This window comes from Rousettus aegyptiacus, unplaced genomic scaffold (assembly GCF_014176215.1).
Source record: "Rousettus aegyptiacus isolate mRouAeg1 unplaced genomic scaffold, mRouAeg1.p scaffold_m13_p_11, whole genome shotgun sequence".
Classification (NCBI taxonomy): domain Eukaryota; kingdom Metazoa; phylum Chordata; class Mammalia; order Chiroptera; family Pteropodidae; genus Rousettus; species Rousettus aegyptiacus.
Genome location: NW_023416286.1, coordinates 90,187,780 through 90,212,038, shown reverse-complemented (window position 1 = coordinate 90,212,038; position 24,259 = coordinate 90,187,780). Strand labels below are relative to the sequence as shown.

General features: G+C 42.4%; 1 protein-coding gene across 2 annotated transcripts in view; it reads left to right on the top strand.

The window, feature by feature from the left end:
- VWA8 (von Willebrand factor A domain containing 8) overlaps positions 1 to 24,259 on the top strand; it is a 236,391-nt gene that overhangs the window by 30,438 nt on the left and 181,694 nt on the right. For both annotated transcript variants that reach the window (XM_016158150.2, XM_036228917.1), the window contains exons 5-12: positions 7,113 to 7,280; positions 11,283 to 11,447; positions 11,798 to 11,847; positions 12,656 to 12,764; positions 14,743 to 14,847; positions 18,657 to 18,788; positions 20,106 to 20,240; positions 20,325 to 20,402. In XM_016158150.2, the coding sequence (XP_016013636.2) occupies positions 7,113 to 7,280; positions 11,283 to 11,447; positions 11,798 to 11,847; positions 12,656 to 12,764; positions 14,743 to 14,847; positions 18,657 to 18,788; positions 20,106 to 20,240; positions 20,325 to 20,402 (942 nt within the window). The remainder of the gene's footprint in view (positions 1 to 7,112; positions 7,281 to 11,282; positions 11,448 to 11,797; positions 11,848 to 12,655; positions 12,765 to 14,742; positions 14,848 to 18,656; positions 18,789 to 20,105; positions 20,241 to 20,324; positions 20,403 to 24,259) is intronic.

Genomic DNA, 24,259 nt, shown 5'->3' with positions numbered 1-24,259 from the left:
CAGGTTTAATCCTTTTTTTGTTTATTGGCTGTTGCTTCTATAAGATGTCAATGAATTGAGCTGGTACAGAAAAGGAGAGAGGTACTGATTAGATAAGTTACAGTCTGTCAAGAAAATTTGAAATTTATACCATGCTATCTATGTAAATATTTCCCATAACTTGGATACTTGTTGATGTGAAGGTCATTTAAATATTTTTTATGCAATTACTTTGATAAGCAGATTATGCATTACTTTTAAAGAAGAAGAATTGGTTAAAGAACAGAAATATGATATTTTATGTGACTGAGAATTATGACATCCACATGGAGAAATAGAAGACTAAGATAATTTTGCTACCATATTAATTTTCATTTGCCTCAGAAGATAAAAAAATATGAAAAAACCTAAATCACCAATATTCTAACCCTTTAAAAATCTATTACTATCCTCATTTTTCTTCTTACTTTACTTATTGTCATTCTCATTATTAATTCTGTTTATTACCATGTGACTCCAAAGAGAGGACTTTAAGTCAATATACAGTTGCTTGGATTACTCAAATATGTGCCAATATAAATTAGCTCAGCTACAAATAAATTAGTTTTCATGTCTGACTGAGAGGAGACTTTCTTTATCCCTAAGATATAAAACCGAAATGAGGAATTTCAAATGATTTTAAGCCAGGAACTCTCTTTTCACATTTGTACCTTGTTAACTTGTTTGACACAATACTGTGAAATTCTATGATATACAAGATATATATTTAATATTAAGTATAAAAATGTACTTTAAACAATTACATAGCATTTTAATGTATTCTGTTTTGGATTATTCTTGATTCTCTCTTAGTACTGGAAAAAGTAAGGATTAACTTTTTTAATGTACTGTCTAAATATTACAACAGGTCATCAAAAGCAACTCTTAATAAATTAAGTAACAGTGCCATTGACCAGAAAATAAGATTTTTTATCTTGTCTAAATTCCTCTTACTTATTTTAGCAAATAGAGAAAAACATTTACTTGTAAACTTTATCCCATTTGTGGATGCTGAAGCCAGTTTCCACGTGTAACCACTGTTAAAGATTACAAAGCTGTCTTTAAGTTCATTCTTAAATTGGTTTTTGGAATTTGGAAAGTGTCCCCTGTAGAAGCGAGGCTGTTGAGAGTGGCCGAAGTTGGTATTTGCACCAGATCCTTTGCAGCCATATTGTTACGTTACTGATTGTCACTTGGACCGTTGGAAAAAGTCTGTCTGTGTTTACTCTGGCCTCTGTGTTAGTCACAACCCAGGCCTTGGCTGCTTATCATGTTGCCATTTTCCACAGGTAAACTCGTACCTACCCACATAATGTCCATCGTTTGACAGATCTGTATAATCCATTTAAAAAATCAGGGGAGGTAGAAAGAACTTTTATTGGAGTCCTCTGTTGTGCCAGGTGCATTCAGTTCCCAAAACAGCCGTGGCAGGGCACCGACTCCCCCGATTTGTAGGCGAAGTATCAGGGTCCTAGAGGGCCGCCCGCGGTCATGCCGCTGGTAAATGGCAGAGGTGGCGTTTAAACCAGGATCGGTGGGTTCCGGAGTTTAGGTTCCTTCTTCCATTTTCCTCCGCTTCTCTGAAAGAGCAGAGATGACGTCGGACGAGGGCGATGACCGCAGGATGGCAGTGTCCGGAGGAGCAGCAGTCCGTTTGAAGGCTTGCTGTGCCCCCCGCCGCCCCGGCTCCCTCCCTCCGTCTTCAGCACAGTCTATGAGATAGGCGCGCATAGTCAGTGCAGCTTTAGGAAAGGGAGGCTCAGAGAAGGAAGCCAGCTCCCCGCAATCTCCCGCAGTAGGTGGGTGCTCGGACGACCGAAGTCAATCTGATCCTTTTCTGAGGTTTTAAGATAAAGAACTCGAAATGTAATTTTCCCCCGTTTTACTTTGGCTTCCTCAGTGCTATTACAGCGTAGCCATTTTGAGTAATTTGAAGCTTTTTGGAGTCTATTTTCATTAAATCATAGCTATCTCAGTAAAAGTTTATGTTTTAATAGGTTCGTGAGCTTTACTTTTTTTTCCAGTCCTGCTTTGACTCGTAAACAGTGACGTCGTGCGGGACCCCTGGAGGATGTCCTCATTTGGGAAATGAGGACGCAGACCTCCAGATGAATCGTCTGCCTTAGGTCCTGTATCAGATCACAAGCGAATCTGGAACAGGGACTTAGCTTTTGATTTTAGGTCACGCAGCTGCTTTTCACTTGAAATCCTTTGTGTCCACATGTTGGGTCGTTAAAGCCGCGACACGAGATGGTCTGTCCAGAAGGATCGCTTGTCCAGGCGGCTCCGTAGCTTGAAGGCAGGAAAGGGCCTTTCTGGTTGATCTGCTTTGAGAAGTGATCACTAGTATTTATTCCACACAAAATATGTGTGTGCAGTGCTCATTTCTTTTTCTATGCTTGCACTAGAAAAATTATACTACAATGATTTTATTTAAAAATCCGTATAGAAAATTTTTGAAACATGCAGCCTAAACCTTCCATGCTGACAGTTCAACTTGTTCTGTTCTCATGACAAGTGTGGGCATAGAGAACTCTTGTCTTTTGTGTAAAACTTCTCCCTAAACGTACACAACGGCATCTTTTAGCTAAGTGGTTACGTTTTTATTCCATAAACACAGAAAGCCCGCGGCGAGCCGGTGTTGTACCAGTATATGTAAAGGACAGGATTCTCGCCAGCTGAAGACGTCTGTGAGAAAACTAGGAGAACATCAGAGTTGTGTTTGCACACGTAGGTGCTGAGCAGACGGGGGCAGGGCCATCAGTGCAAGGAGGGAAGATGTTTGAGCCTCGGTCGGGCACACACTCATAACACGTTTTTCTCTCCGCCACGTCCAGTTAAGTCTGAGATCGTAGTAGAGTACAGTACGTTGTCGATATTATCATAGTACCGAATGGATTCGCCAGCCAGCCATTTTTAATAGTCTTCTTCACGGATGCTATCAGATTGCATTAATAAATTATGGCAATACCGGCGAAAGCATTTTAATCATTTTATAGTTTATTTTAAGGAAGAATCAGGAAGCAAGATGATACTGAAATAGTAACTAGTATTTTTTCTCTAAATTCAGTGATTCACATTTTGTCACTGAAGAGCATTTTCTTAAGGTTTCCTCCTTTAGCCAGTATTGTTGCCTACATAAAACATTTTTAATTCGCGTACACTCTGCGTCTAAAACCATATAAGCAAAGGGCATGTTGGGAGAAATCTTAAAAATCTTGGATGATCCTTTGCATGTCAATTTTTAAAATTTTCATTTTATTTACCTAAAAAATTATACTCATTATACATTTATAATGTTCTTTTTATATTCTTATCTTTGTATCCAATTGCACTATAAAGTATCTATTCTCATTGCCACTTAAAATTGTTTGTACCACAAATAATTTAACATCGAATTAATAAGAACAAAGCTTGGGAGGATCTAAAAAATATTCTTAAGTAAAGTTGAGATAAATGACCTAATTTTGGGTCTCACTATGGAAATAGACTTTGAAGATGTCACGATTCGGTCACTCTAACTTCCAGCAGCTAGAGTGCTATTGCCTGTAGGATAACTGAAGATAGAGATGTGGTGGCGGCTCCAGTTAGCTCTTCCAGCAGAACAGCGGGAAGTAGATGAAGGCTTCCGTCAGGATGCTGGCAGTGAGAGTGGAGAGAGGCGCTGGATGCGTGAGCTATTCCGAGGTTACACTTACACCGTCGAGGAATCAGAAGTAGTGAAGCCTCGGTGGTGGGGGAAGAAACGACACTTCCATTGAAACGGACATCGGGACGAGCGCCGGGTGTCGGGAAGCAGTCGTGAGCTTGATTCGATTCAGCGCGTTGAGTTTGAACGTCCGTACAGAGGTGTTAAAAAGGAATTCGGAAGTGTGAGTGTGGCGCTCAGGAGAAAGGCCAGGATCGCGGGGCACGTTCTTCGAGCACGATAAAATAGAGACAATGAGAGCGCCTCGTGTAGCCCTCGACGCAGCGCCTGCCGTGCGCGGGGTGCTTAATGAGCACATGAGGGTCTGTGGGAGTAGCTTAGATCTTCGCCAGTGAAATAACTGGTAAGAAAAGGGGAGGTGGAATGGTTAGGGGTAGAACCCCGTGAAACGCTTGCTTTGTAGAGGACAGGAGGTGAAGGAAGGGCCTGGGAAAGGAAGGGGAGCACGGATTGGGTTGATGTCCAAGACAGGAGATGAAGCACAACAGAGGATCAAAGGAAGAGGCCTAAAGCGAAGGAGAACATGAAGATCAAGGGAAAAACCTCATTTGGTTATTGGTGCTTCGAAGCAAGCAGTTCCAGTAAAATAAGGGTGGTGGGAGCTTATCAGAGGCAGCACATCTGTGGACTGTTTTCAAGGGGATCGAAGATACAGGAAAGGAGAAAGAGACGATACGAAGAGTTATCAGGAGACCGTAGGTCTTCTTAAAGTTACAGACATCTCTGTAGAAGGGAAGGAATTTGAAAATGCAAATAAGAGATGGTGTAGTTGCTGGAAGAAGAATTCGGAGGAGGTGGGGGGAGACGCCGCTAGCTCTAAGTAGAAGGGGCTAGCCTCGGAGGTAGGGCGAGTGACTCCTTGTCCAAGGCAGAAATCAGAAGAGCAGAAAGACGAAGACCCAGAGGGACTGCGATGGAGTCGGGGTGAGTCACGGAGTCTCGATTCGGGTGCCTTTAACCGTCGTAGTGGAGTGCTGGGCAAGGCCCTGGGAAGGGGCAGAAGGAGACCTTGGAGCTTGGCTTGGCAAGGGCTCTTACGAAGGATGAAGGCAAAACTCTCATGGATGATGCAAATTTGCAGCGGATTCTCCTCCAGGTTATCACAGATCAATCTTGATCACAATAGAGCGAATGGGAGGAGTTTCAGGTTGTGATAACTTAGATGTTTTAAGTTATGAGCTATGCTGTCTTGGAGCAAATAGATTCTTGTGAAAGAAAGCTTAATTGAAGCCTTGACTGAAACATGGAATTTTCAGAACAAGTAGTTTGTGTTTTGATTTCAGATAGTCCCAGGAACTATTTTTATGGCTTTGTCCTTTATACAGCTAGCAAAAATGAGAACTTTTTTCCTGTTTTTTAGAAACAACTAAATCACATCTACACTTTAAAAAGAAAAAAAAGTAAAACTACTACTAAAGATGGCCAGGTTGGTAGAAAAGAATTAAAATATATGTGATAATAAATTTGAAGGATTATCTATGAATTTGTATTCTTTTTAAAATGGGATGATCATCTTGAGTCCAATGTGGTTTTCACAAGTTATTTTTTATGATAATATGGGGACATCTAAATTCTACAATATAGTATAATATTTACAGTTTATTAAAAGGAGGCTTGATTAAGCAATGTCTGTTTTCTATGCTCGGAAGGTAAATGCTTGGCTATTTGAAAAATATTAAGTCTTTAAAAAATAGAGATTGTCTTTTTTTTCCCTTTAGACATTCAGGTCTTTTTTAGCTAATTACTATAGGGAAAATTAAATTTCAAGCAAAGGGGTCAGTATAAATAAAGGCAGATTTTTCCAGTAAAGCAATGTAATACATTTGTGAGCATGTGTGTGTGCGTGTGTGTGCGTGCGCGCATGTGTGTGTGCGTGTGCATGTGTGTGTGTGTGTGTAGGGAAATCACAACCAGTTAACTATAGCAAAAATACAGTGTGAAGCGACTCATGTCAGACCGTGGTGTTGGATCAGTGGGTAGGTGCCATATTGTGATAGATAAATATGCCAGATTAAGGAGCTTAGACTTAGTAGGTTGGAGATCTGAGAGCTAAGGAGGGTTTAAACTAGGTAGATAGTACAAAGGACAGGTTCAAGAAATGTTAAGGAAGTTAAATCACCAGCACCAGGTGATCAATTGAATGTCGGAGGTAAGACAGGAATCAAGGATCCTGGCTTGGGAGAATGGTGGCCCCACCTTAAATAGAAAGCAGAGGAGGAGGAGGAGCAGGTTTTGGGGGGGCAGCAAGATGTGTGCAGTGTTCCAGGGGAGCCTGAGGTGCTTTTGGGGTCTGGTTGGAGACACTCAGTGAGGAACCATGCGGTCAGGCTTCAGGGAGCTTCAACTGGGGCGTCACCAGCAGAAAGACGGTGCCTGGAACTCGCGACGAGCAGGATTACCCAGGCCGACCTCGTAGCCTAAGGAGAACTGTGGGATGCAGGTGCAATTCTGGCCTCATCGGCGTGGAATTGAGCAGGCAGAGGAGAAACAGTTTTTCTAAGAGAATGCAGTGCGTGGGGAATTTTACGGGGCGCGCGGTAGTGGGAATTTAGCTGTACGTATCCTCCTGCTGAATGTGCAAGAGAAGTATCATTGAGGGTTTCAAGGATTTTGACCATTTTCAAGGATTTTGACCAAGAAGGAGTTTTTTTCTGTTTTGTTTAGGCTCTATCAGTAAAAGAAAAAAAAATTTTTTTTTTTTTTTACATCTTTAATACTTTTTTGCGTTACAGTTTTCCTGTCTCTTACCACTTGGGGCCTACTTTATTTCCTATTTTTCTTTACTACTACTTTTCTTAAAATATGCTTGGAAGACTCACGGGTCTGTGGCTCTAATCGGTCTGTAACAGGCCGTGTAAATCTTTCTGGTTTTGGTACATTCGTAGTGTTGGTCTCACTGAGCATTACAATGCACCCGATTCGTTTTGATGGCGACTCTTGTTTAAGACCTGGCAGTCTCCAGGTGTTCCCACCTAGCGTTGGATTCTCTCGAGAAGCCCGTGGGATAGACAGGGCAGACTGTGATCTTCGTTTCTATTTTCTGGTTAAGGAATCCGTTTCCTTGTTTAATTATGTTACCGGTTTACAGATAGCTCTTAGCATTCTGTTTCACTGGGCATTATCTGAAATGGCACAGCCGAAAAGAAGCTTGGAGATCATTTCTTCCAGCTCTTCATTTTATAAATGGAAAAAACAGGCCTAAAGAGAGAAGATCACGTGCCTGAGGTCATGTAGGCAGAGAAAGCAGAATCACGATCTGGAACCCGGCTTTCCGGGTTTCCGGTCCCTGCGGTAAGGACCGCACGTATAATTCGCGCCGTGGGTCGGATCGGGCCATGCTCTGCTGTCTCCGATGTCTCACGCTGCTTTTGTTTCTTGGGAACAGTGTGCAGTGCGTGCAGCCACGGAAGGCAGAACTCTCATTCTGGAAGGCTTGGAAAAGGCGGAGAGGAACGTTCTGCCTGTTTTGAACAACTTGCTGGAAAATAGGGAGATGCAGCTCGAAGACGGACGCTTCCTAATGTCTGCCAAGCGTTACGACAAACTTCTCCAAGTAAGAAAAGGAAAATCGGCTGCTTTGTCTTAGCTGCTGAGCTGTGGGTGGTGCCATGCGTTATGTAAGACACGATCATATCAGAACAAGGACACGTGTTCAGGTGACCCATATATGTGGCACATTGCCGAAGTCATGTCATGAGTTTGCAGTTTTACAAGACTGTTCAAATATTTGCAGACCCTGTTAGATTTTACTTTTTCTTGCCAATCTAACAACCAACCTTCCTTCCTTCCTTCCTTCCTTCCTTCCTTCCTTCCTTCCTTCCTTCCTTCCTTCCTACCTTCCTTCCTCCCTCCCCCCCTCCCTCCCTCCCTTCCTTCTCTCTCCTCCCTCCTTTCTTTCCCCCCACCTCCTTTCCTCCCTTCTTCCCCCACCTTCCTCTCTCCCTTCCTTCATTCCTCTTTTTTTGCCTCCATTTAATTCTTCCTCCCTTCCTACTCGCTTGTCTTCCTTTTTTTTTCATCTCTCAACAACTGTTTACTGAAGCCTAATGGCTTCTAGACAGATGGGAATACAAAGCTGAAAAAATTTCAGTTTTTGGCCTCGAGACACTCAAAGTCCAGCAGGTATTGACAGAAATGAATAAGAGATTTGAAAGATAGCTGATGGCCCAAATTACCAGCATCGGACACCTAAGTTGTTGTAAGGGCCTCCTCACTAGACCCCCTACACCCATCCTTCCTGCCCCACAGCAGTCAGTGATTACTTTAAAAGATGTGACGGATCAGGTCATTCCTCTGTTCTAACCCTCTAATAACTCCCTGTTCTTCTCAGAGTAAAATCCAGAGTCTTTACAGCGTATGATCTGGTCCTGTACCGCCTCTTGGGCCTGTCTCCTTCTGTACTTCTCCTTCCTTACCCCACTCTGGCTCCTAGATTTTTACCTTACACATGCCGGGTAGGTGTTCTCCTCCCTTCTAGGTGCTTTTCATGGGCCCTTCGCTCTTCCAGAACGCTTTTCTCCCAGATATCTGCCTGGCTCACTTCTGTATCTCCTTCAGGTCTTTGCTCAGACATTGTATCATCGAAGAAGCTGTAATGTGTCCTCTGCCCCATACTTCCTTACCCCACTCCGTTTTTTTCCATGAAGTCTTCTAACATCCTACATGATTTACTTATCATGCTTTTAGTTCATTGTCTGCTTCCCTTCACTAGATTACAGCTTTCGCTGAAGCAGGGGCTCGTGCAGCCGTCATCATCTCAAGCTCTCAGAGCTGTGTGCGGTGCTGGGGAGGAGCCCGATAGCCATATGTTGGATGGATGAATGGGCGCGATGACGTCTTTAAATGCTGTGATACGAGTGCCCGTAAAGAGGGCAACAGCAGGGGAATGCGGGTCCCTTCGAAGGCCTTCGGGGAAGGGGTTCGTGCCGTGTCACAAAAGGACAAGAGGGCAGCCCTGTTCGTTCAGCTCCAGCTGCACCAGGGGCTGATGGCTCTGCCTCTGCGTCCTAGGGCTCAGAGTGTCTCTCACGCCTGTTCTGTAGATACCTGTATGCCGCCTTTACTGCACCAGGTTGGGGACAGATTGCTCAAGAGCAGGATATGTCTTAAACTTCTTGGTCCCGCTCCCTGGGAGCTCTCACAAGCCCAGGACACCCGAGCACTGAGTAACAGGCATTGACACCAGCGGGTCTGATTGAAGTGACTCTCCATGACCGGCAGGACCAGAAGCATCTTTCATGCCCGCTGTGTGAGCCTGCTTTCTGCAAGACCTGCCTCGCGACCCTTTAACACTGTTTCTTTACTGTTTATGGGAGAATCCAGGTGGTGTTTTCATGATGCAGGACAGTTTTTTTTTTCTTTTGGCTCTATCTAAAGATGACACCATATATAATTAGAAGGAGATGCCTGAGAATTTCATCAGGAAGCAAAGTTAAATTCATTCATATCGTTATAGTTAATTTATTGAAATGAAAGCCATTTCTATTATTTTTTAAATCTTACTTTACATTTTATTAATTTTATAAATAAATATGAGTAATCATTTATATTTATGTTATTTCAAATCACAAAATAATGATGATTTGCCCCTGTATTGTTATTTGCCACTTTTAGTAAATGATTTGGAAAACAATACTTAGATTATGGAATCATTTTCTTAAGTATAGAAGTTACTTTACAACAAGAAGTCTGACATAGTCTTTATTCATGTATAGAATTCTGTACGAAGTCATAAAACACATGACTTTGAATAGGAATTTGGGCTTCGAGGTCAAAGGGTTTGAATATGCAAGGAGTGGTTATTATTAAGTGAGAAGGATGTACTACATTTTCCCCCAACCTAAGTATCAGGATAAATACATCATTTTTATTGGTGACTATTGTCTGTATTCATAGACTCTGTCTCATGAGAACCTCACAGAGTCTAGGGAAGACCCCTTCACAAAACACCACTTAACACAATTTATTTTGTTATTATGGAAACAGATATAATTGATTTGTATAAATTTTATTTATGTTCTGGTTGTCATTTTCAGATAAAGAGAAAAGAGAAAAATTCAGCTCTGAGAATTGTACCCTTGATCTCTTAGACAGGGTTAGACACGAATTCTTATGTTCTGGTGCATGTGATACAGTGTCAGTGATAGTCCTGTTAATTAAATGTAGGATTATGGTTTTGGTTATGCTGGAAATAATTGTTCATTGTGCTTTTACATTATTTCCCGCAGTCAGTCAACTGACATTTCCCCTATTATGCGCTAGAGGTAATAACTTCTTTCAAGAGCTTACGGAAGTCAGTGCGTGAGTGCACAGTGATAGAATCCTGCATAGGACAGACAGAGGGGTACAAAAGTGCTTCTAACAGAGGGAGAGGATGAGAAAGGGGCCATTTGAATGACGAGATCATGCTGAGCTTTGAATAATGCCTGTGTCTATGTGGTGCAAAGTGGGAAGGGCATTCCAACAAGTGGAGCTGCGTGGTAGGTGGAGTCGCACGGTGTGGCCGGGGAGCCACGGTCATGAGGCGGGCCGAGGGGGTGGGTACGCAGTGCTTGCTGAGCCTGAGAGGATCAGACGTGAATCTGGCAGGATAAGCCTTGCAAGCCTTGTGACGAGTTTCTACACGGTCACATGGCCACATCCTCTGGAGATCTGCTGAATGCTGAGGACCTGGCCCTTCGAAGGTGCACGTGCATCAACTTTGTAAGCTCCACGGGTCCTACAGAGGACAGCGGTGAGCCATTGATCAGGCCGGGCAGAGATGGAAAGAATGGCATTTACGGCGCCTGCTTCCATCCAGGGCTTCCACGCACAGTAGCACACTTAGTTCGCACAACAACCCAGTAATGTTGGTGACGTTGTTCTCTCCTTACAGGCGAGAAAGCCGGGGTTCAGAGGGTGTCCTCGAGTGCTCTCGGTCACTCAGCTAGAGGTCGTGTCAAGCACCAGAGCCAGGGTTTATAGCTCCAAAGCCCATACTGCTTCCTGTCTCTCAGCTCTACCGCGTGTGAGTTGTACGCAGCTCCTTTGAAACTTGGTTTCTTCATTCATAAAAGGAATTAAATTTCTCTTTGGATCCTGGTAGAAATTACATGAGAAAAATACATGGAAAGTGCTTACCACGTAGTAGGTTTTCAAGACAGGTTAGTTATTGAAATATGCCCATTAGCATAGCTGTCTGTCTAAGGTCCATGGGCGGGCTCCGCTCCGCGGGTGGCCCGCCATCTGCGACCACCTTTTTCGTCCTCTGGTCCGAACCAGTGGGTCTTCCTTGCCCTCCTGATGCTGTTCCTCTGTGTCACTGAGTAGGACTTGGAGATCTGACCCACATCGCCTTTGTTCCTCGAAACGTCAGCTGCCTCCAGTCTTCATGCAGCAAGCCTTCCCTGGCATCCCGACCCGTCTCACGCTGTCCCCTTCCTTGGCAGCTTGGCTTTGAGAGCGTTCTCAGTACGGTTTACTCTGCGCATCGGGGCCCAAACGTCTTGGCGCGGCAGCTCTTGCAGTTGGGATCTGTCTCACACGCGCTGTAATTTCTGGTGTCATACTCTCTCAGGATCACACCAAAACAGAGATGGATGCTTGGAACATCGTTCGAGTGAGTGAAAATTTCCGAGTGATTGCCTTGGGCCTGCCAGTGCCCAGGTACTCTGGGAACCCACTGGACCCCCCTCTCCGGTCTCGATTTCAGGCCAGAGATATTTATCATCTACCCTTCAAGGTAAGTATGAATGAGAATAATTTATTTTTAAACAGTTTTTCCATTTATAATAAATTCAATTTCTATAAAAATGTTGCTATTTTTATAGATGTACCCTAGTAGTTAATGGGAAGAAAAAAGGATGTAGGGTGAAGAAAATCTCTGGTAATGAGGAAGAAAAATCATCATAGTATTATTTGTCTGATAAAATTTTAAAAGTCTAGTCTTTTTTTAAGAAAATGACATGTATCAAGAAATTATTTTTTGCCATTAATTAATTAATGTCTGCTTAATTAAAATGTTTGTCAATAAAACATCTGCATTTAATCTGTTACATTCCTTAATGATTTGATGTTTCTATGTTATCGTAGGACCAACTCGAATTGTTGTATTCAGTTGGAGCCAATGTTTCCGCTGAGAAGTAAGTATCACAGCTGTACATTTACATTTTTAATATAAATATTTATACATATTTTAATAAATATGTTCATAAAATAAATATATTTAAACTATATCTATATATTTTTATGTCTGGACATTTAACGTTGAATTTATTTTGCCTATTCATTGATTGATTGATTCAACAACTATTCTTTGAAGAATTTTTCAGGTAAGTGCTGATGATAAACATGATAAAGAAGATAACAGAGCTAAAAATGGTGGTAAAGACATGATCTTTGGTAGTAAGAAACTCAAGATCTAGTAGAGTTTAAAGATGTTCCAATATTTTAGTTTAACATAGGGGCCACAATTTCAAAGAATTGGGAGCAATTATGGCCTTCAGAAAGGCATTGGCAGTTGAGATGGGTCCTAAAGAATGAGTAAGCTTTTGCCAGATAGAGAATGAAATTAAGGAATTCTAAGATTTTTTTTTTTTAACGCATGGTTTATGAGAGTATATGCCTCCTTCATGAGGCTATGAAAAGCTCCTGGTGGCTAGAGTTCAGGTGTAGATTGAGAAAGGTGAGTAGTGAGGCCGGCAAGGTAGATTTGGGCCAGGTTGTGAAAAACCTCACATATTGTGAGAGATTTGAGAAATATATCTGTGTATTTAATCGACTTCCGAGTTTTAAATGGAATATTGTAATGTGGAGCTGTTCTTTAAGAATTTAATAGTAGATGTTACCTCTTTAGAGTAATTAAATTGGCCCGGCTATTTAACGGGTTTGTACATTTTACATATTAAAACTATTGGAATAAAATTTAACGTTATTCATTTTTCCCCCTAGAATTTCTCAGCTCTTGTCCTTTGCCACCACTCTCTGTTCCCAAGAATCTTCCACGCTCGGACTTCCAGATTTTCCTTTAGATAGTTTACCAGCCGCAGTTCAAATCCTGGTACGTATAAAATAAGTGAATGACTGGATGACTGGTATACCCAAATGTGGCCAGTGAAACATAAAAGTTAATCCCTGGAGATGAATCACTTGATTTTGCCTTCCCCATTCTCCTATAAATGTCGTAAGACCTGAGATTACCTCGTGCCGTGCAGCAAACTCTACAGAGACCCAGGGGGTGTTCTGAGCACTTGGCGGGGGAGAAGGGGAGAGGGAGGCAGAGGGGCGGCCCAGGTAGACGCCACACGGCGGGGGGACGGCGGGGGGACGTCAGCCTGAGCCCCAGGGGTGAGCTGGAGTGTCGGTTGGGCCGCAGACTCCCCAACCTGAGGCAGGGGAGCTGGGCGCTCACACTTCAGCACCATCTGTCCCTTGCTAATGGTTGTCCCAGTGGACACAGAGTCCCAGACACCAGGTGTCCCCCCTGCCCGTGAGCAGAGCTGGCCCCGGGAGCTCCAAGACCGAAGGACACCTGCGGCCACCGGCTGTTGGAAAGGAGAGCCGGGTGGCCCAGGAAAGGTGGCCCAGGTCCGAGGGGGTGTGGCGGAGCACCGACATCGTCCGCTGCAGTTCCACAGAAGTCACGACAGTGTCTGCAGCGGTGGGAAGGCCCTCCAGGGAGGGGGCGCCGCAGGCACGAAGGTGCCGAGTCGCAGAAGGGCAGAAGGGCCGGTGTGTTTGGAGAACGGGAACGAGCCGTGTCAGCAGCGCGAGCGCGCGCGCTGGAGAGGCGAGGACCTCCGTGCGAAGTGTCGCGTGGCGGGTGACATCCCCTGGCCGACTAATGTTGGCCCAGCACACATTAGTAGGGGAGGCGTGCAGCAGTCACATGTGTGGGGGAGGACGCTCCCTCCGTTGGCGACCAGGAGGCATGGGGCCACCCGGATGGGGCACGGGGAGCGCGGAGAGGACTGACGATAGTTAGTCGGGGAGACCGCTGGGGAGCGCGCCGCGGGGTGGCGGGCGGGGCGGCGGGCGCGCCACCTGGACGAGCCGTGTTCCCAGACCTCGGCGCTACTTATTTTCTCTTTCCCGGGGGTCAGAGTTAGGTGTCCCAGGTGTCGCTTGTACGGTTCTTGCCTCTCCTGTCTGTCGCATCTTTAACTTTTAGTTTTTTTGTTTTTGCTCAGAACTTTTTACTTTGACCATTCTCAAATCTAAAAAACAGTTCAAAAATGATCCAATGGGCAACCATAATTCCTTCAACTAGAATCGCCAACTGTTAACATATTGCCCCATTTGCTTGCTTGCTCTTTTTTTTTTTTTTTATTTAAACCATCTGAAAGTACTTTGCAGTTACTACTCTTGAATACTTCAGTAACTTCTCAGCATTAGGACGTTCTCCTGCATAACCGGATACCGTTGTCACGCCCCTCAGCACAGTAGCGGTGATTCTGTGGCATCTAATAGACAGTCTACGTGGACATTTCCCTAATTGTCCCTCTTAATAGACTTTTCCAAGTAGAGTAACCGGAATTGGGAAAGCAGTTTGATTTGGGTTGAGGAGGCAGGATTTGAAGATAATTAACACTTTCTAGCTTTGTGGTTATAAGTTCGAAGCTAGGTAAACGTGGATGAGCTTAACTCAGAGCAGGAATCACGATGAAGGAGGAGGTACTCTGGGGCAGGTAGGGTAAGGAGGGGAGTTTCGGACAAGCCAAAAGGGGGTCCGTGCGATGTCCATGTGGTCACGGCTCATGTGCAACCGAGAGTTCAAGTCCAGAGCTCAAGAAAGACGCCAGGACTAGAAACAGAAACGGGGCGGCCTTCAACACGTAGGGGGCAGCGGGAAGGTGGGAGCGGGTGAGCTCGGCAAGGGAAGGGAAACAGGAAGGGACGAGGAAAGAAGGCTCGCCTAGGCGGACTTCTGGGAAATGTGGTTGATAAAGCAATTTCAATGTCATATGTCCATTTCAGATAAATCTTCTGTGATTTATTTTAGATGTTCCTCATTCCCACGTGTTTTTGCTCCTAAACAGGATTCCTTTCCCATGATGTCGATCAAACATGCAATCCACTGGCTTTACCCGCACACTATTTTACTAGGACATGAGGGGAAGATGGCTGTGGAAGACGTTTTAAAAGTAAGTGCCTGCTTTACTTCCTTCCCTTCCTCTACCTTCCCTCCCCTCCCCTCCCCTTCCCTTCCCATTTCTTCCTTTCCCTTCCTTTCTCTTTCCTTCTCTCTTCCCGCCCCTCCCTCCCTTCTGTCCTACTTTTCTCTCCCCATTTTTCTTCCTTTCCCTCGCCTTCCCTTGCTTCTCCAGGCATGACGGCGTGGGCGCCCCGCTGACCGAGGGGGCAAGCACACGGCTGGCTGCTCTGTTCGGGAGATTGGTTACATTGAGCAAATACGTGAATCCGTTGGGCAAATGAGTGACTATATGGAGGATGATAAGAGCTACGCTTCTCACCGTTGGAGAAGGAATGTATAGACATACAAAGGGGGACGAAAGAGAGAACCCTGAGGTATCAGGTCGTTAATTAGAGAAATGGGCACGAACTCACTTTTTTCTCTCTATATAAGCAGATGGGTACAGCAATAGATATAAATAGTGTGTGTGTGTGTGTGTGTGTGCGCGCATACACATATTTCCTGGCTCCATCCCCCGGGAGGGTTTAAAGGCGCTGACACTCCAATGGCAGTGATCATACAGGGGCTGAGACGCTGGGTTCTGAGAACTGCTCCTCCCCCCGCGAGGAATCAGGCCTTCCTGGGGGTAGGGCTGATTCGAGGCTCAGGATGGGGAACACACTCCATGAGCCTGGGCCATCGCATTGCACCAAAAGTAAGGAAATGTTCGACGAGTGATGTTAACATTGTCAAAGTGAAAGAGTCCAGGGTGACATCAGGCTTTCTGGACGGAGCACGGTGGAAGGTCAAGACCTGAGTTGTGCGCACATGTAGATTAAAACACCTACAAGGTGTCAAAATGGAAATGGCAAGACCACGGTTGCATGTGCAAGTCCGGAGTTTAGGAGAGAAGTCTGAACAGAGAGGAAATCTAGAGTCATGGCCGTGTCGATGATTTGCAGCCTGAAACTGGGCGAACGTAGGCTAGACAATAAAAGGATTCACTCCAGAAGTTCCCTAACGTGCACTGGTCGGAGAGATGAAGAAGGGCCTGCAAAAGAGACTGAGAAGAAGGGAACTGGAAAATAGGAGGAAGACTAACTTATTTGACTTGGCAAATAGGACGTTATCGGGGGACTTCCCAGGAGCCATGCCAGGAAACCAGAAGTCAGTGAGCCAAATGGTAAATCGGAGACGAGGAAGTTGAAACAGTGATTGTGCACTTGTGCGCTCCTCGTGAAGTAAGTGTGATGGTGACTGGAGACAGAGAGACGGCGGGTCACTCAAGGATGATGTGGAATCAAGAAATGGCTTTTTGTTTGTTTCTTGAAGTGGAGGAGACAAAAAATGGGAAGAATGGATGTAATCTCTGGACAACGCGGAAGACGTTGATGGAATTCACGGTCTGGGGGAGGCAGGGAAGGACCTTGGCAGAGCACCGTCACGTCTCGGTTTGGAATGGGGAGGAACAAACTTTGTGTCCCGCGACAGGAATGAGGGTGTTCTCGCAAACTGAGATGAAGCAAGTGGACTTCCGCCGGCTTTCCATCCACGCACAGTAAAAGCAAAGTCCTTTCTACTGCGACAGCGGGAAGAAGCGAGGATTTGATGAAAACATAGGTGATTCCATTGCGGATGAAGGGAAAAAGAATTTCATGGGTTTATTGATTTAACAAATCTTTATTGACCCATTGACTGTGATCTATACATGCGATTCTATGCTCCGGACATTTGGAGGGAACCAGGTAGATACGTTCGGATAGTGCCCTGACGGGGTCTATGTTCTTTTGAAGTGTGAAGGTGTGTGCACCTGGAGGCCGCTAAGTCACCTGCTGGCACAGGGCGAATGGGCTCAGAGTGGCTCCTAAGGACAGCAGTCTTGGCCTATATTAGTTGCTGAAAGGCCTTGGGAAAGGAGCCCAGCAGAGACCGGCGGCTCCACATTTGTTCAGCAGCGAGACACCATGATGTGGAGAATTTCTCCCCTAGAGCTCGAAAACCTAGAGAACCGGTGTGAAGAGCATGAACACGTGGTGGGACAGGATTGGGACTCGTGAGGGCGGACACGCTGGCCTTGCGGACCGACACCTGGGCGGTTCACGTTCCTTCTATCTAATTGCACCTCACAGTTCCAGTAGCGTCATCCCAAAGAAAGTGTGTCAAAAATCCGTTAGTGCCGGTCGTTTGATTGGCATTTGAGAATTCATAGAAAACATTCGTTAATGTAAAACGATAAGGTAAATACACTTGGTTTTCCACTTCTTGCTAACATGTAGCCTCTAGGAATTATATATCTATTTTACTCCTCAATTACTTTTTTGATTAACAGTCCCCAAATCTCCTGTGCCAACAATGGTAATTCACCTTGAGTTCTTTTACTATCTTAATGTATTTTAGTCTACTATTTTTGTCCTGCTGAAATATTTTAGCTTGAATTATTTATCAGGACGTAACCAGTATAGCAAGTGGTTCAAGGCGTTAGTGTGCGTTTCTGGAACGCAGGTGCTGATGTCAATTCTGTATCAAGTCAGACCGACATTATTCTATCTGCGGCAGAAACATGCCTTTAAGCACTTCTATTTGTTTGTTTGTTTGTAGGATTTAATGGCTCTGGTTTCTAAATTCTAATGAAGTTTAATCACTTGGAGAAGGTCTTATTCTTTTTTGTATTGAACCTCCATCAAAATACAGTGTAGCTTTTTTTCTGCATGAAATTAAAGTGTCAATAATTGTTACTTGTCTATACTATGGAAGCAATTCCTACCACATTATGTGATACTATGAAAACATGCATGTATAAAATGTGTTACGTATTAAACACTTTTTATAGTAGCACAAATAGACTTTTTTTTTTTTTTTTGGTTTGGGGAAAGGAATGAGTGACTGTCTTGAGTACTTATGACACCAAAATGAAGACTTAAACTGGGCTGTTATGTTGGAATGTTGAGGTTGAAGATAATTTTCTTTTCAAAAATCTAATTTCTGGGATTGTATCATTTTGTTGAAAAGGGAGTGATCTGTTCCTTCATTGAGGTTCAAGTCTTTCACTGTGGTGATAATGTTCTGTGGTTGGATTTGTGGGGGGTTATTTATACCTGTTTGATACTAAAAACGACTTAAGCTTTTCATATTGAATGTGATGCTTATCGTAGGCCAAAGGATCTAATTAATTTTCAATCAGCATTCTCATTTTTCATATACTTGTTTGTGTTTTCTTTGTGTATTTTTTCACATAACTAGTTGGCGTGAGGGGATGTGACCAGTGTTAGGACATGGATAATTGGCCCACCTGGAGAAAGAATCAATGGACTTGGCCTTTTCAATCCAGTCTGACAAATATTGAGAACCTAGGTTGTGCAAGGCACTGTGCCGGACACTGGAAGATTGATCGTTATAATTTATTGTAACCAGTTGAGCTAATCACACTCACAGATGGCAGAATGGAAGTTCTGGTTCCATTTATTTCAGGCAACGTATTATAAGCCTTATTTAACTTTAGTATCTTTTCAAGAGTCTCGTCATCAATTGGAACTTTTGATTCTCAAGAAATACAGGCTGCGAACTTTTACCATCTCAGGAATTCAGTGATTCCTGTCATTTAGAAAACTTTAGGGACTATTTTCGTATCACCTTTAGTAATTGGTGTAGGTAGAATGGTATTCGTAAAAATAGGAAAAAATGCTTATTATTATTTTTTTTTACTTCTACTTGTATGTCACAGAGTGAGTTCCAGTTCTAATTAAGATGAAATCTTCTAGATATCTAACATTTAATACTAAACTAAAAAGTAAATGACGTGATTTTCGTTTAATTTTATAGCGCTTTGAACTCCAAGATTCAGGAAGCCCTGTGCTTCCTAAAGAGATCGTGAGAGTGGAGAGGATGACCGAAAACCACGTGCCCCAAGCTTCCGTGACTGTCCGGGTTGCAGACAAAGAGGTGACCATCAAGGTAATGAGTCAAGGTTCCTACGTCCTAAGATGCACCTCGTCCTGCCCATTTTTTATGACCTGATTTGGATGCATGACCCCCTCATAAGTCGTCTTTGGCTCTGTAGCATCACGCCTATATATCTGTATTTATATTGATCTATATCCAGAGTCATGTAGTTTTAACCTGAAAACAATTCAGGAGAAACATAAGCATAGCCTTTTATCAAAAACCAGAGTTGACCTCTGAGAAAATCAAATGGAGCGTCGATTAATGAAAGCATTTTGTATTCTGAGTCCTTGGTAAGAAATAGTGTTTTCAAACATGTTTCAGCAACCAGGGAACGCTCTTCTCAAATAAGATCGGTCTTAGTGACACGGAACAGTTGAAAGAGGAGCTGCTCTCGCTGAAGAGTTTTTGTGGGGGGGACGGGGCGGGATTTGCCTGCGGAGCCCCACCTGCCTGCCCCGCCCCTTCCTTCAGCCCTTTGAGAGGCCACCAGAGAGTCCATCAGGGAGCACAGCTTGAGGAACCCTGACTTAAATGCATTGTAAGTGAACGTAGGAGAGAAAAGGCTTGCTTTCTCACGATGCGACAGACCAGGCTTTAATTATAGACTTTTTGGTGCGTATTAATGTGATATCATTAATACTTATTTATGTTACTCTATTTATTTATTCATGCAACTGAACAATGGTTGTGTCTGCTGGGGGCTGGACTCTGTATTAAGATTTACTAGTGCTGCTGGGTCCCGGTCACCGTATTTGTCTCTTTGCATATATTATGCCTAAACCCCCCCAATAACCCTGGATGTAAGTTTTATTATCTCCGCTTTATAGATTAGAAGACAGATGTAATGAGGGTAGTCGATTCACCCACGGTCGCTAGCTAGGAAATGTCACAGCCGAGACGTCTAGGTAGGATTATTTTTCGCTACACTCTTCTGCGATTCTGAGATGAATTGTCTCACCGCGCCGATGGGCTGGGACAAAGGCAGATAGGTAACCCCTGCCCTGGAGTGGCGGCAGGTCACAGTGGAGGAAGTAACACCAGGACTCAGGAGGAGCACCCAGAGTCTTATGAGGAGACAGGAAATTTAAAAGGCGTGATGCTTGTGCAAATGCATGGGGCTTTCGTTTAGAGGGACAATCGAGTCGGAGGTTTGATGGTCATCAGATCCGTGAATGAGAAAATTCTTATTGCTCTCTTGAAATACAAAAAGAATATAGAAATGAATTGAGCAAGGAATCCGTAGTGGCTTTAAATGGCAGTTATGGCTTTCATTTACTAATATTTTTTTGGGAAAAAAAAACACATGTGTGTTATATTTAATTACAGGTGCCAGCTGGGAACAGGACACCCAGTCAGCCTTGCACATCAGAACGTTTTATACAGACTTTAAGCCATAAGCAACTCCTGGCGGAAATGATGCAGTCTCACATGGTTAAGGACATATGTTTAATCGGAGGAAAAGTAAGAATCACTTTGGACTTCTGTTTCCCGACTTTCAGTTGTTTTTAACGTATCCCTTAAATGATCGTGTGTTTCCATTTGTAGGGTTGTGGAAAAACAGTCATCGCGAAGACTTTTGCAGACACCTTAGGATACCACATAGAACCTATCATGCTCTATCAGGTACAATGCTTATTTTTAGCACTTGGACTATAAAGATATACATTCGAACCATCAGTACAATTTATAGATATTTTCCCTTAACTTATGACCTAAATAACTGAAATAACACTAAAGTTTTAATTTTGATGAAATCCTAGTTTATCTTTTTGTCGTTGCCTATATTTTTTGGTGGTATATTCAATAAATAATTGCCAAGTTCAGTGTCACGAATGTTACCCTATGTTTTCTTCTAAGAGTTTTACAGTTTTTGGTCTTGCCTTTAGATCTCTGATCTATTTATAGATCTTGAATATAGTGTAAAATAGGGATCCAGATTCACTCTTTCATAGGTGGACATCCAGGTTTCCCAGCACCACTTGCTGGGCTGGTCTTGGCATCCTCGTTGAAAATCAAGTGACCTTTTACGTGGGGGTTTGTTTCCGGGCCCCCCGTTCCGTTCCCTCTGCCCTGTGTGTCTCTGGGTGCAGCGGCGTCTCTGTTCTGATGGCCCCCTGCTTTGTAGTAAGTTGCGATGTCAGGAAGAGTGAGACCTCCCACCTGCTTCCTGTCCCAGGATTGTTTTGCCCTTCAGGGATCCTTGAGATTTTACATAAATTTTAGGATACGTTGCTCTACTTATGAAAACTTATGTTGAGATTTCGATAGAGATCGAACTCAATCTACAGATCGTTTCGGGCAGCGTTGTCATCTTAATATTAAGTCTTCCGATCTGTGAATGTGGATGTCTTTCCACTTACGTCTTCTTTAATGTCTTTCAGCGATGATTTGTATTTTCAGTACTCAAGTCTTTCGTTTCTTTGGTTAAATTTATTCCTAAGTATTTTCGAGTAGATTATTTTGGTGGAGGTACATGTTGTATATATCATGATAAAAAAGCAAACTTACAGCTGATGTTTTTACAGAGTGAGATTTTTTTGTCATGAATTTTTTTTTGTAGTGATATCTTAAGACATTTTTATCCTGCTAATTTACTGATTCTATATGTTAGTCTTTGGGTAGTTATGGTATCTTTTTATAGCAGTCTCTCTTTTTATTTCTTGAACAGGTTGGAAGTGAATATGATACTGTTTATTAAATTTTAGAATACAATTTTTGTTTTTAGTTTATTTAAACTTTTTATTTTTACTGACACTAAAGATATTTATATTAAAAATGTTCTTATTTTTGAAAAATGGTATTTAAACCAGCCACTTGCGGTGATCTTAGATCCTAGAAAATTCTGTTAACAGTTCATATTTCAAATTTTTTGAGAAGATTCATGCTACGTTAAAGTATTTTGTGCCTGTTGGTTGAATTGGCCAGAATTTAGAAGGTATTGTAATCACATAGTACTGGTAACTTTGGGGCTATAAGCAGAAGAAGCTATTGTAAGAGATGTGAGAATTCTCCCTAAAATTAATGTATTTCTTTCCTCTGTGTAGCGTAACTCATTCAGAGCTCCAGGTTATCAGGCAGGAATTTGAGTTGCGTTGCAAAGGACTTTGGGAACAAAAGAGGAAACATCCTGCCTGTGTGTGTAACTATGGTGACTCTGTACCCCTACGTTGTGTACAGTTTTCATTGTCATATTTCAAGAAAGGCAAGTAAAGGTGGTAGGTAAAAAGGGATAATTAACTGATGGGAGGACTTAAAAGATTCGTATATTTACTAAGCAATACTCTATGATTTAAAAGATGAAATCTGTGAAGAAGCATATGATCCAAGATCATGAAATCACGAAGAATGTGAATTAAAGTAAAGATACCTAAGCTAGGAGTAATACAGTGAGTCTTGGGACATAAACGCATAGGGAAAAGAAAATAAGTTTCTGTATTGTACAGCAAGTCTTGGAATCCACTGAAAGTAATTATTGAAATTAGTTTTTACATACTGATTCTAGTTTATTGGATTTTTAAAAGGGAATAGGAACTTGGACAGAGGCAATATCTTTAACATAACTTGTGGAAGATGCTCTGAAGAAGAGCCTGCCGTCTTAACAGATTCACTCCCCTGGTATCTTTGTCGGTGATCGGAAGACAGATGGTTAGCTCAGTATGCTGGGTCATCTGTCACAGCCCATGTCAGAAGTGATCTGAGGAGGGAATTCTATCATCTCACCAACCTGTTAACCGTCAACTTTGCAATTTCCAATGAAAATACTTTTCTAACAAATTATGGGAAAAACTCAAATCATCAATATATTTGTAAAATAGGTTAAATTTTATTATAAATATATTATATTACATTTACAAGTCAAGGATAAATATAAACATAATTAACCTCCCCAGATGCCATTGCTTTGAAATCATACAGAGAACCTTTTGAAGATAATATCTATTTTTTTGTTGACTCCATCCCAATTTATTATTAGTATTATTACTAAAATTGTATACATGATTATTTTCTCCACATTAACATAAAAACTTTCATCCTAATGATGCTAGAAATAATTTATATCTCATCAGTTTTTCAGATAACACTGTTTCTGTATCAGATTTCAGTTTACAGTGATTTTTCTACTGTAGTGGTAAATTATCCTAAGATCATATGCTTCAGCTATGAAAATTATGGTTACTTCAGTCTGCTAGCCATTAAAAGAAGGATCAAGCAAGAGAGTATGTATGTTTCCATCAATTGAGATCTCTCAACTCCACTGGAAAACTACCCACAGTATCCTGCCATCGAGAATGTTATCTTTATACATGAAAGAATTAGTGTCAGAGGCTGAGAACAGATTTTCTTATATATTTTTGAAGAGTGACAAGTAGCTCACAAACATATTAGCTTTTGTTTTGTTACTTTTCTGTTCAGTTTGTTGATCAATGAATAAACCAAGGTAGAAGATGCTACTGTGAGAATTAGTGGCAGGCCATTCTCTGTCCTGGTCTCTTCTGAGATAATGAAGTCAGTCTCTTCTAGTTTCTGCCACTGAATAAGGTCATTTAGCCACATCTTATTAATCCGCTATCTGAAAAGCATGGGTAACGATCATTGAAAGGCACTCGAGTTTCCCATGAGAATATTTGCCCATCCTCCACATCGGCACTGTCTGCCTTGTCGGCGTCCTGCACAGAGCGGGGAAACTGGCACAGTGATCCCCAAACTAATCGCGTATTCTGAAAACCCCTTTTGTAATTTTTCTTTTCTGCTCATCAGTCTTTAGAGAAATATCTAGGAGGAAAGTGGTTTCTGGAAGTATGGACTCATAAAGGTTTAGAGAAATATAATAATGGTAGCATGTTTTGTAGGTGAGTTTGTTTCTTTCTCCCTCCACATGACTTTTTTCCTATGAACTGGATCAAAGCATATCTCAGGCACTGTACTGACATTTGCGGGTTTTGTAAACTGTTAATCAATTGGTTTTCATGATAGGAGCCAAGCCCCTAAGATTAAACATAAGACTCTTTTTGCTCACGTTTTCATATTTATTAGTAGAGTTCACTGATCTCTCTGGGACAGAGGAACTACTTTATATTTTGATAGAATTAAAGAATGGATTTGGGTTTTTAAATAATATTGTCCATATTTGACATGAATAGAGACGTTAATAGGAATAAGTAACCCAACATCTGTTTTTCTAGAAAATGTGAAGATTTCCCTGTTATTTGCACATGTATAAAGCTACACTTAATCTGTGGGTTTTGCTTTATTTTTAGACTTGACTATTTTTAGAACTGGTTTCATACGAAGAAAAAGAAAAACAGAACCTTCACACAAATTGTGGCAGTACATAAAATAAGTTTTATAATAGGTTATAAAAACCTTATATCATTTGGCTCAAATGTTAGGTCAGATTCTTTTAGCTAGTTATTCTTTTTTTAGTATTGAAGCTGGTCATTTTTTAGTATTGAAGAAATACGAGTTGTTAGTCTTTTTCT